Source organism: Plecotus auritus (genome assembly GCF_963455305.1).
Source record: "Plecotus auritus genome assembly, chromosome: 7".
Lineage (NCBI taxonomy): Eukaryota > Metazoa > Chordata > Mammalia > Chiroptera > Vespertilionidae > Plecotus > Plecotus auritus.
This window is the reverse complement of record NC_137774.1, coordinates 81,765,132-81,778,369: the sequence shown is the minus strand read 5'-3', so window position 1 is coordinate 81,778,369 and position 13,238 is coordinate 81,765,132. Positions and strand designations below refer to the sequence as shown.

At 35.1% G+C, this 13,238-nt stretch overlaps 1 protein-coding gene across 4 annotated transcripts in view; it reads right to left on the bottom strand.

The window, feature by feature from the left end:
- MRTFB (myocardin related transcription factor B) overlaps positions 1–13,238 on the bottom strand; it is a 307,130-nt gene that overhangs the window by 137,508 nt on the left and 156,384 nt on the right. For all 4 annotated transcript variants that reach the window (XM_080680361.1, XM_080680360.1, XM_080680358.1 and 1 more), the window contains one exon: positions 6,032–6,248. In XM_080680361.1, the coding sequence (XP_080536487.1) occupies positions 6,032–6,185 (154 nt within the window). In that variant the 5' untranslated portion in view covers positions 6,186–6,248. The remainder of the gene's footprint in view (positions 1–6,031; positions 6,249–13,238) is intronic.

Below are 13,238 nucleotides of genomic sequence, written 5' to 3'. Positions count from 1 at the left end.
CGACCAGGGCCTGCTGGGGGAGGGACTGCAGGAGGTTGGCCCCAGCAGCAAGCTAAGGCACGGCCGATTCCGTGAGGAATCAGGCTCCCTCCTCTCTCCTGTCTGGGTCCGGGGTGCGGGTGAACCAGATTCAGGGCTGTCAGGGTCCCAGTAGCAAGGTCTGGGTCAGTGTGCATCATAGCTACCACCTGGTCGTCCAGTCATTCCGGTCGTTTGGTGGTAACGGTCACTTAGGCTTTTATATATATACATGAGAATTTTATGCCTGGTTGTCTGCTCCAGAGAAAAATAGGTATATCCTCTCTTTCCCTCACCAATCTCCATTAGGCCATACCAGCTCCTGTACATTCTAAGAAACAGGGTTGTGCTCAAGACAAATGCTCATCACCTGTGGACTGCCTATAAGCCTAACAGGTTAATGAGGAGTGGGGAAATGTTCTTCAAGTAAAACCAAAAGAAAAGACCCACTGTAAACATATGTCATTTATTTTCCATGGTACAAGGCAGGCAGTTTTTTTGGCTGGGTGAGGCAAAGTTCATCTGACTGTTTGCAAATGTATTAATCCTGTATTGGAGCCACCATGTATTTCCTTGTGCAACACACTTTTGAATAAATTACTTTCTTTCTACTAAGGACAAGATATGGTCTAAAATTATTCAGTGTGATACATTTAATGGATGAAAATCTTAGGAAAAAAAATTTCAACATGGGACTGTAAGTTCAAAAATCTAACAAATGTAGTAACTAGTAATACCAAAGTTTAAAATAAGAATAACAAACAGTCTCTCCTCTTCACTGAGGCCTAAAACATGCTATTTCATATTAAATACAGTTTTAAAAAGCCAGTTAATTTAGGGAGAGGAAGGTGGCAGATGCTTATTTTCCATGTACTTGACACTACTGACAGCTGGCCTGTGGTATATCTGTGGCCATGTTAACATGATTGAACCTCATCTTCAGAGACATACCAAGAAGTACTGAAATATCAAAGTTTTATAAAAGGGGAATCTATATCCTCTTACTAGATGATACTGCTGGCCATGACTTAAAAGCTTAATTCACCAACTAGCATAGATTAGTCTTGCAAATGGCCTCATGAATGAAAAGCTGCTTCTTCATGGTTTCATCTAGGTGTGGATCCTGGCAAAGGAGCCGCAGCTCTTTCAGGTATATTGTCTCCATCAACTTTGCCTTTCCCTCCTTTTATAAAGCTCCACTCAATCCATAGCACCTGAGCTTTTCCTATTTAAACAATAAAAGAACTAACTGTCCACCTGACTGATTTCCCTCATCTGAAAAAATGTTAACACATTGCGGACCAGTAGTTTTATTGCTAGCTTTACCCAGTGGCCAGATACGTTTCCATTGAACGAAGACAAAAAACGTTTTACATAAATGTTAAAGGCACACTTTAAAGTTAAGTACCCACTGCATTTTGAAGTTATTTATTACATGTTCTTACAAGCTAATATCTATTAAAATATGATTGGCCACAAGCCTTGGAAGAGAAAACACGAGAATTCTCGTGATCCGTCTGCAATGTGTTATATTGAAACATGAAAATTAGTCTAATGTGTATAAACTGTCAAAACAAAGCTCAACAACCATGTGTATGCACTGTCTTAGTAAAGGTACATTAATTTATGCATTTCTGTATATCCACTTTCTTTTATGAAGGACTCACTTGTTGGTAAGAGTTATTAACTGCCTAAAGGTTGCCTTACTTTTGAAGTGCCACTAACTAGACTTATTTTGGCCACGTTCAAGGGTAAAGGAAACCCTAGCTTATCTTTACTAAACATCTTTCATGTTTAGTCCAGTAGTGGGAATATTCTGCCACTCCACTACCACTGCCAACATAAATATTAATAAAAAATAAGGGGAGATCCTGGAATCATTACTTAAATGTCAAGTTCATGTTCCTTGTTAAGTTTATTTATAAAATTTTTGGTGACATAACCCTTCTACACACTAAGCCCAAATTGAAATGTCGTCATTTTTCCCAAATAGAAAAGAAAATAATTCTAACAAGTGAAATTCAAATACTTAGGAATAACAATAAAATACAACCATTAAGAAAATATCTAATTGGATTATTTCAAAATATTTAAACCATATTTTGTATTAATTAATTTTTAGGCTAATACCTACATTTTGAATATGATGTAATTTAAACAAGGCATTAAGAAGACCTAAAAAGTGAAGAATAAACTTGAAAAATTCATTAAGGTAAAAAAGTTATGGTTCTTCTATCTATATGTTATTTGATGTGGTTCTACTGTACTTACCTAACTGCATTAAAAACTTAGATTTATGATAGCTATACAAGGATTCCATTTATGCTTTGTAATATATACACAAATTAGGTTAACATATCATAAACCTAAAATTACTGTATGCCTAAATATAAGGTAAGGATTTTAACTTCCTGAAGTCAGTTGTTAGAAAAAAAGAGATTCTCTCATATTTGAGTCCTTACATAGTATCTCATAAGATGCTCTTTCATTTACTTAATATTAAACAAAAAAGTATTTGAGAAAAACGCATTAGCTATGGAGAACAATATGGAGGTTCCTAAAAAATTACAAAAAGAGTAAAACATTTATTCGTAAAGGTATATGTAACCCTATGTTCATTGCAGCATTATTCATTGTAGCATATTTCAACACATGGAAACAACTGAAGTGTCCTATAGATGACTGAATAAAGAAGATGTGGTACATATATACAATGTAATAATACTCAGCCATAAGAAAAGATGAAATACTGCCATTTGTGACAACATGATTGATCTTGAGACTATCATGCTAAGCAAAATAAGTCAGAAAAAAAAAGTCAAGAACCACATGATTTCACTCATATGTGAGATATAAAACTGAAAGTAACAAATGAACAAACAAGACAAATAAACAAAAACTCAGACACAGACAGCAGTATGGTACTTACCATAGAAAAAGCAGATTGGGGGAGAGGTAGTTAAGGGGGTCAAATATATGGTGACGGAAGGAGATCTGACTTTGGATGATAAACACACAATGCAATATATATTATAAAAGGCCTGTGGCCGTCACGCCCTAATGCGGAATGACCGAACAACCGGTCACCAGGAGGTGCTGGAGTACCTCTCGGTCCCCGCAACCCGGCCCATGAGCCGCTTGCAGCGGTAGGGCAGGGTGGGCTGGTGGGGCTTGCATAAGGCTGGTGGGGCTCGCGCCAGGCCCGTGGCTTGTGCAGGGTGGGTCTGGGGTCCCGCTGGCAGGCGGGTCTGGGTCTTGCTGGGCCTCTAGTATACAGATGATGTGTCATAGAATTGTACACGTGAAACCTAAACAATTTTATTAACCAACTAGAGGACTGATGAACGAAATTCGTGCACTCGGGGATGGGTGGTCCTTCAGCCCAGCCTGAGCCCTCTTGTATGTAGTCCAGGAGCCCTTGGGGACTGTCTGACTGCCATGGAGGCGGGAGATGCTCCCATCACTGCCACTGTGCTTGCCAGCTGTGAGTCCGGCTTCTGGCTGAGCAGCGCTCCCCCTGTGGGAGCACACTGACCACCAGGGGGCAGTTCCTGCATTGAGCATCTGCCTCCTGGTGGTCAGTGCATGTCATAGCGACTGGTTGTTGCACCATTCAGTCGATTTGCATATTAGTCTTTTATTATATAGATGTCACCCCAACAAATTCAATTCAAAAAATGTTTTTAATCAACTTCATTAGAAGCTGGTTTTAGGACGTTAACAGAAATACCTTACTAGAATTAAAAAAAAAAAGTGAGAGAAAAATCAACACATTAATTATTCCTAAGTTATAACCTTAAAATTAAAAGTGTTGGATGTTGTTACAAAGACTTTCAAAACTGCTTTAAAAAAAGTAATCAAATAGCATTTTCTCAGTAAAAAACACAAGTTAACAGTTGCTAATTGAGGGGAAGCAACTGGTGGCTAGGGTGACCTATTTTTCGCTGTTTACTAATTTGTACCCTTTACTTTTTAAACTCTGTGAATGCATTACTGCTAAAAAAGGGGAGGATTAAATTCAGAAACAGAAACTACAGCTCCATAAAATGTTGTAAATCACAGATCAAACTTGAGTAATTATGTTAGAGAGATCATGAATATATAATTATAAGACACATACAAAAAAAATAAAACAAAAAAAACTGCAGCCCCACTGTTTTGTAAATGGTACCTGTGGTTTATACATAAAATCTTCAGTGTCAGATCATGCATGCATTCAACAACTGCTGTAATTTAAACAAAAGAGACAGAAATGAAGATGCACCCTGGATTTTCATGCTACATGGATGATGCAAAGAGGTTCTATTGATGATAAAAACACCACAAAGATTCATGGATAGAGTTTGAGCAAGATGGTTTTATAAAATATGAGCATGGATAAAGCAATTCTTCTATATTACTGTATTGCTTCATAAAATGTGAATTAAATTATATATATGTAACTAAATTAAAAAATTAAAACTTTTACCATTTCATCAATCTCCCTAAAAGTTTATAAGGGGAGACCAACCACCTTGTATTTGAGTTTACCTTATATTCAGGCATACATATTCAAGAGAACATTCTTATAATAAATGCGGTGAGCTGAATCAAGTAAATCTTCACAGAATATAAACTTATTTCACACACTTCAGTTCTCTCCTCTACTACATATGACCATACATATGACCATCTTCTTGAGCAATTGTATATTAGGGTAATTTTATAACCAATCAACCCTCTTGTTTTGCAGGTAATAATTTGAACATTATTATACTACCCAAGTGTACTGTGTAAGTTTGATCACATTTAGTCACGTTTCAGAAAATGTGGTTATTCTCTCTCAGACACTAAGATAAAGCTAGGCCTTTAATTGATGGAAGGTTCTAAAGGCATCATCCATCTGTCATCCACAGCCTCATGAAGGCTTTGAGAGCACCTTAGCCAAAATATTGCTGTATACCAATTAAATTGCTCAAGAGTTGTGCCTAACAACAAGTATCAGATATCATATCGAAGGGAGAACAAGTTATACTCCAAAGACATATACTAAAAAACTAAGCATAGTAGCGTATATCTTTTTATCCATTCTCCTGAATAAGATAAGGACAATAATGAAAAGAATTGGGAAATACTCAGAACACAGAAAATAAATAACAAGGAAGTGTTGTATAGAAAACCAGTTTTATTTCTTCTGGCTTTTAAAAGTAAAATTAAAAAAACATATTTGCGAATATAACACTCATCAGAACTGAGGAAAGCACAGTAAATCCAGTTGAAATTCTTAATCCTGCACTTTTAATATGCATACTTATTTAGTGTGTTTGCAAATTTTAATAGTTTATATTTGCTAGTTTTATGTTTTAAGTATTAAGAATAAGTTATCTCTATTAATTTACATGAAAAACTGGCAGTATTGTGTTTTTGGAAACTCTGAGATGTCTCTGTAATCAATGAAAATTTCCTGAACAGATAACAAATTAATAGAAAATATTCATTTTGTATACAATGACGAGCCAGCCAAAGACTGAAAATATGGCCATATCTAATACTCATTAAAATAAAGATACTCAAATAAAACATTCTTATTTTCTTAGTGATCATTAAGATAGTGTAAATTTTGCCAATTCTGAAATTAAGGTGCAACACATTGGAGATGGGGAAATTGGGAGGAGAACCTATGTAATTCCACAAATCTATCTTGCCTAGAATCAGGACAGAAAGCTACTTTCCAATACCATTCTAGCATGAAATCTTCTGCTGGTGCTACAATGGTTGCATTTAAAGCTCATTTCCAAAGAGAATGCTGCTACTACAGATAATGGGGAAATAATGGAAGAATTGGATGGAAAGTGAAATTCTGCCTGTTACTCAAATCAAGGAAGTACCCCTACAAGGTTCTCTCCTGTGTGACAAACTGCCAAATGTAACTGGCAACAACAACAACAACAAAAATTACTACCCAAGAGAAATAAACTGGGCTCACAAAGTATAAACAAATCAAAGTCCCCACTGCACATGCTGAAGAACTCACCATTCTTCCTTTCGTTCAGAGGGGGTAAGTACTGACTGGACTGCAAGGAGAGTTCCTGGAATTCGTGGGCAACAGCTTCACTTTGAGGACTTGGAGCAAGATGGGCTAAAGGTCCCAATTCATCCTCAGTGTCTAGTGCCCCTGTGTGATCCATTGTGTTCCAGCCACTGGCAATGGGGAGTCCGAGACACCTCTTAAATGTGGTCTGTTGAAGAGACTGTCAAAATAAAGAATGTGTAAGTATGTGGTACATTTATTTTTCTTCAATTTGCACAAAAGTATTAAAATGGGATCCCTTAGTACTAGTTCAGTTTCACTGCTATGTGACAGTTGCTCTCTCTGGACCTCAGGTTCCTGTACAACACTCAGGAACAATATATTTCCCATCTAACAACTAGGTAAATAAAAGTTGAAAGTATTTTGTATGATATTTTGGACAGTATAAAGAAGAGTTATAGTTATTGGTGTCATTACTTAAAGATTTTAATGCATCCTAAAATGAGACAAAAGCCAAATAAAACTGATGAAAATAAAAAAGCAGTCTGGCTTGAAAATCTATCTTAATTGCCACAAATGAACCTGATTGACAGAGAAATCAATAACTGAAGTGCCAAAGACACAATAAAAACCCTAAATATGTGACACTGGCTTAGGAACTGAGCGGTGGGCAGCAAAAAAAAAAAATAACAAAAAACTGTTACTAAAAGCTAGAAGGATGGCGGTCCATATCATTCAGTGGCAAAACATTTGATAAAGCTGTTGCCTGCTTAATAGCATTTCATACCACAGTTTGTTTATTCATTCATCTATAGGTGGACATTGAGTTGTTTACAGTTTTTACCTATTAGAAAATGAAGATGCTATGAACATTCCTATACAAGTATTTTTTTTTTCCATTGATTTTTTTTTTTTTTTTTTAGAGTGAGTGGAAAGACAGAGAGAGAAATATTGATGTGAGAGACACCCCGACTGGTTGTCTCCCGCACACACCCTGAATCGAGTTTGCAACCAAGGTATATGTCCTTGACTGAAATTGAACCCGGAACCCTTCAGTCTGAGGGCCGATGCACTATCTACTGAGCCAAAAAGGCTAGGGCTCTTGTACAAGTATTCATATGGATACATGCTTTCACTTCTCTTGGGCAAATACCTAGGAATGAAAGGGCTGAATTATATGGCAGCTGCATGTTCAGATTTTAAAGAAACTGACAACTGTTTTTCAAAGTGGTTGTGCATTTTGCACTCTTACCAGCAGTGAATGAGAGTTCCACTTGTTTCACTTTCTAACCAACACTTGATTATGATCAATCTTTTATTTTAGTTATTTTATTTTCATTTTTAAAATTAGATGGTTTATTTTCTTATCATTTTGAAAGTTCTTTATATATCCTGGACAAAAGTCCTTTAATCAGGTATGTAATTTGCAAATATTTTCTCCAAGTCAATGCTTTATCTTACTATGCTCTTAATAGTGTTTTGTAAAGAACAGATGCTTTGAATTTGATGAAGTCCAATTTATCAATTTTTTCTTTTATGAAACATGTTTTTAGTGTTGAAGCTAGGAAATCTTTGATTAACCCAAGGTCACAAAGATTACCTCATGTTTTGTTTTAGATATTTTATAGTTTTTGTGTTACATTTAAGTCTGTGATCCACTTTGGGTTAATTTTTATATATGTTGTGAAATCTGAATCAAAGTTTTCTTGTTTGGCATAAGGACATCTGATTGTCTCAGCACCATTTGTTGAAAAGGTAATCTTTTCTTCACTAAATTGCCTTGGCACCTTTGTTGCAAGTCAACTGACCATGTATATGTGGATCGATTTCTTGACTCTATATTTAGTTTCCAGAAAGGAGAGAACCACAAAAGAGGAACCCCTAAATTATGTGTATAAACTCTGCCCAAGCCTCTGGTTGACCCCTAAATTATGCACACACAGGGCAGACTCCCAACAGCCCAACGAAGGCAAAACGAATATAACTGAGATTTCATAGAAAAGACGGTGTTTGCAAAAGTGAATTCAGCAAAGTTCACTGGGTGTTAAAATATAGCAATACTCTTGAGAGGGAACCTTACAGAATCCAGAGTCTATTATACTAGTAACTATGCATCCAGAATTCCACATCCAACCAAAATACCCTTTTTAAGTGAAGGCAAAATCGTCACCGGCAGACACATGCTACAAGTAATGCTAAAAGAATTTTTGTAGGCTGAAGGGCAGTGTTACCATATAGAAACTTGAATATTAGGAATGAAAAAACATCAGAAACAGTAAACATGTAGATAAATACAAAAGACTAGTTTTCCTCTTCATTTCTTTAATATTATGATTCAAAGTAAAAATTATAACACTGTTATAATGATATATATGTAATAGAGATTTGCTTTTGTTCCCCTATTTTTTTCTAATTTAACTCCTGGTTTGATTACTAGAACGTTCTTATATTTCAAAAGACTGTGTAAATTCATAGAATAACAATATCTTAACTGAAAGGTATCTTAGAACCAAGGTCTAGTATAAGTGATTCTTAACCTTCCTCACAATATGATAATCATTTGAGGGAAAAAAAAATCCCTGATGGGTTAGGGCAAGGGGAAGAATCTACAGAAATTTTGATACAATTGTTCTTGATAGAGTGATTCTAATGTATAGCCAGGTTGAGATTCATTAATCTAGTGGGATTCCCCCCCCCCCCATTTTATAGAGAATAAGTCATCTGCCCAATGAGTGGGAAGAGAAGTCAGTAGCAAACTATTTCACCATGTGTGAAAAATAACAGAATATAAGTAGGTATGAAGTGCTATAGGAACCTAATAATTAAATTCCTAATTTTATTTGGGTAAACTAGGAAAGTCTTGAAGGGTAAATAGAAGTTGGTAGACATGGAAATTTTTCTCATCAAAGTATAGTGGTATGAATAGTTATCACCTAACAGCAAAGGTTTGATGGGACCAGTGTAGAAAGGGCATGGCATGGGGGTGGGAGGGAGCAGAAGACAAGCTGGTATGGTAAGTTAAAGCACAATTGTGAAGTAATATGGACTCTATATGATCAGATTGGTATTTTAGAAAGGTAATTCTGGCAGAGGTAGGTAACTAGTAAAATCTCTTGCTAAAATGCTGAAGGACTAAGTTAAGATGGTAGAAATGCAGAATAGGAAATAAATTCCAATTAACATTTAAGAGGCAAAATATCAAGGCTTGATGACTGGCTAATTTGAAAGGTAAACGAAAATAAAGAATTGAGAGTGGTGGAGGCTTTTAGATTTGGGCAGTTGTAAAGGCTGGAATGAGTAGTAGGGAAGATGAAAGTAAACTGAGAATCTACAGGACGCTTGGAGGGAGCTCTAAAAAAATGTGTGGCTAGAGATATAGAGATTTAATTTTTGGCAAGATACTTAACCTCTGAGGGACTCAGTTTCATAACTTAAAAAATGAAAATGACAAGTAAAAATAAGAAAAGGGTAGAATATTTACTACATTTTTACTAAGCTTGGCACTAAGCCTCATCTTTGCATTCCTTAATTTTTCCCTACTGACATCTCTGTGGGTAGGTATTATTCTCATTTTACAGATGACAAAACTAAGGCTTGGAAAAATTAAACAAATTTGAGAGATTAAATTTGAGAGATCAAAGCCAGGATTCTCAACTTTAGAGCCCATATTCTTTAATAATAACACAATATTTATGTGCCAAAAATGCCAATAAGTTGGAGCAAATAATTGGGAGAGGCCGAAATATTTGGGGGAGGGGAGAGTCGTGAGAAAGAGGAAGATAAAGCTGTGAAAAGATCCATTTATACAACTTTTTAACATCCACATTGAAGGGCCAGAGCATTAGGCACTGGGATGGGCACTGGGGTTCCATTGACAACTCAATCGTATCCCTGTATCTCCTGGAGGTCAAGACCATGTCAATTAGGAAATTATAAAGTAACATTAGTGCTTAACAGGAGTTAGTAGAACATGCTTACTTCGTAGCAGATGAAGGAAACCCTCTCCTTGTTCTGCTTTAGAAAACCCTCACAGTATAACTAACTGTAATTAAACTCCAGCCTAGAAAAAAATGAAATCTACAGTCATAGATGTACTGAATATAAAAGAACATTTTTGACATCAGGTAAAAGTGTTTTAAATAAACAACTTCTAAGCAGGGGTTTTATTTGTAGCAGCTGGATTTTTATATATCACCATAAAATACAGAGCAAAAATGTTGTAAGAATACCAAATTCTGAGAATACACTATATACGAAAAGTTACATAACTGTTCTATGCTTGAAGTGGCAGTTATAATTCTAAAAATGCCAGTGAGATGATTTATTTTTTAACTTGTTTACTGTAGATTTGTTTCAAATGAACATAACATGGAACAAATTCCATACTTAACATCTTCAAAAATGATGCATTCTTAAGTACTACAACTAATACTTAAGTAAACACTATTTCTGAAATATTCATTGTGATCCATCCAGAAATAAAATTTTGAATTAGCAAAATTTAAAACACATGTGGCTTTTAAATTGCCATATAAAAAGATATAAAGAACTAGAAAATTTTATTAGTTCTCAAAGTAAAATGAGCAAAACCCAAGTCTTTTAAAAGCTTGAACAATTGCATTTTCCAAGTTTATTAAAAATGAATGATTCTCAGAGATTAAGAACTGATTGGAGAATTAATTTTAAGCTAAGATGATTCCCATATTTAGCAACTACTGGGTCAAAAAGAAACTCTAATTTTGTTGAACCACAAATTAGCATTTGATTTAAATGCTAAGAATATTTGTAAACATATTAAATGTTTTTTTATATATTAAATGTTTAATATATATACACACACACATATATATGTATATATATACATGTGTATATATATGTATATATATGTGTGTGTATATATTAAACATTTAATATATATATTAAAAAACATATATGTATATATACGTGTATATGTGTGTGTATATATATGTGTGTGTGTATATATATATATATATATATATATTGATTTCAGAGAGGAAGGAACAGGGAGAGAGAGATAGAAACATCAGTGACAAGAGAGAATCATTGATCGGCTGCCTCCTGCACACCCTGCACTGGGGATCGAGCCCACAACCCAGGCATGTGCCCTTGACTGGAAGTGAAACCGGGAGCCTTCAGTCTGCAGGCCAATGCTCTACCCACTGAGCCAAACCAGCTAAGGCATAAATGTTTTATTTAACAGATAAAAAGTATACTGTACTCCAATTTCCCAATGCTGTAAGGCAGGGAAGAAAGGAGGATGGGAAAAGGAAACAAAGACGGAAAGTGAGAAAGGAGAAGAGAAAGGCATACTAAAAAGAGGGAAATCTGTTTTCTAACTCTTTACTCTTTTTGATATTAGGAATCACTAGAATGTAAACAAAGCTATTTTGCTAAATTCGAAAGTATTGTAAAATACATGAAAAAAAAATCAAAGTTTAATTTACCTGCCCAAATTATTGTGACTAGTTAAGTAGCGGAGGTGGGACCATGAGTCCCCTATCTTGTAATCCAGTTCTTTGGTTTCTAATTAACCAGAGGAGAAACCCTATTATCTGAGGCAACCATGCCAGGTAGTTTGATGGTAAACCGAAAAAAATTCAGTTAAAGATGAGTCATTAAAAATGATACTCAATTCTGAAACATTTTCTTTTTTTTTTTTTTTTTTGAAACATTTTCTTTTAAGTTAGACTGCATAAATGTCCATTTGTTTGCCAGTCTTCCAATATAGGGTCATGATTTTCTCTTTCCAGATGTGTCAGGTCTTTGGCATAAACCATGACTATAAGTGCTAGTTTCCAATTCTTTAAAGTAGAACAAAAATTTAAAAGATTTTGAGCACAGAATGCATCAACATTTTTATAATTTTTTACCCAATATTTTTAGTTTCTCGTCTACACTCAATTCAAAAGTATTAAGTAATATGCCTCTATGTTCCCAAACATTTAACTTTTTTGCACTCTCATTTCATCAGTTTATATAATATTTAGTCAAACTACATAATTATGATTACTACAACTACTGGCATAAACAGATTTAGGAATAAACACAGCTGACTTTTGGTTAGCATACAACTTAGTAAGAACAGATGCATCACCAGACTTCAGTGTCATTTCCTAGCCATGACCATTCAGTATGTCCTAAGACAGTGGTCGGCAAACTGTGGCTCGCGAGCCGCGGTTTGCCGCTCTGTTGACTAATGAGTTTGCCGAACACTGTCCTAAAAAAAAGGGATTGGAGAGAGTGGTAATCCAACAAACTGGACAAGTGGAGGATAGATAAGAGAGATTCTTCCACAAAGCATTTTAAAGATTTATGTTGATGCCAAGGACATCTCAATTAGAAATTTGGGTCTTTTAAAGTTTTAAAGTTTTCTGGAATCTGTTAATACAAATTACTACTTAGATATTATTTCATTACTGTCTAACTTTCTGTAAATGTGTTAATATTGTATTCTAAAATAACAGTTCAGAGAACACACCAAATAAAAGTTCGCATTCAGAGTTTTGTAACAGCATTCTAGTACAACTATGAACACATTTCAAACACTATTAGTTCAATATGAAATAATCTATTCTCACTGTATCATAGTCCTTCAAAATACTTGTGAATTCTTCTCTGTATTAAACATAATGGTATCTATAATAATAAAAGTGAAATATGCAAATTGACCGAATGGCTGAACAGCGGAACAACCGTCCAGATGACCTTCCGGATGATGCCGTGGCTGCGAGGGCGGCCAGGGCTGTGAAGGCCTACTCTTGCACAAATTGCGTGCATCGGGCCTCTAGTATATCATAAAATAGCAATTTTAATCAACTGTGAAAATTGTATTAATTTTACTAGTATAACAGCTGTAGATAAGAGTTTTCTGTTAAGATATAATTCACATGCCAAAAATTCATTTTAAATTGCACAATTCAATAATTTTTAGTATATTCACAAGCTATGCAACCATCACCGTCTAATTTCAGAACATTGGTTTCACATCTAAAAATAAATCCCATATGCATTAGTAGTCATTTCCTGTTCTCTCTATCCCAAGTTCGTGGCAACCACTAACCTATGGCTTTCTTGTTCTAGATATTTTGTATTAATAGAACATACAATGGATTTGCAGATTCCAGACACTTCATATCAATAGAATCATATAATATGTGGCCTCTTTGTGTAACTTCTTTCACTTGACATG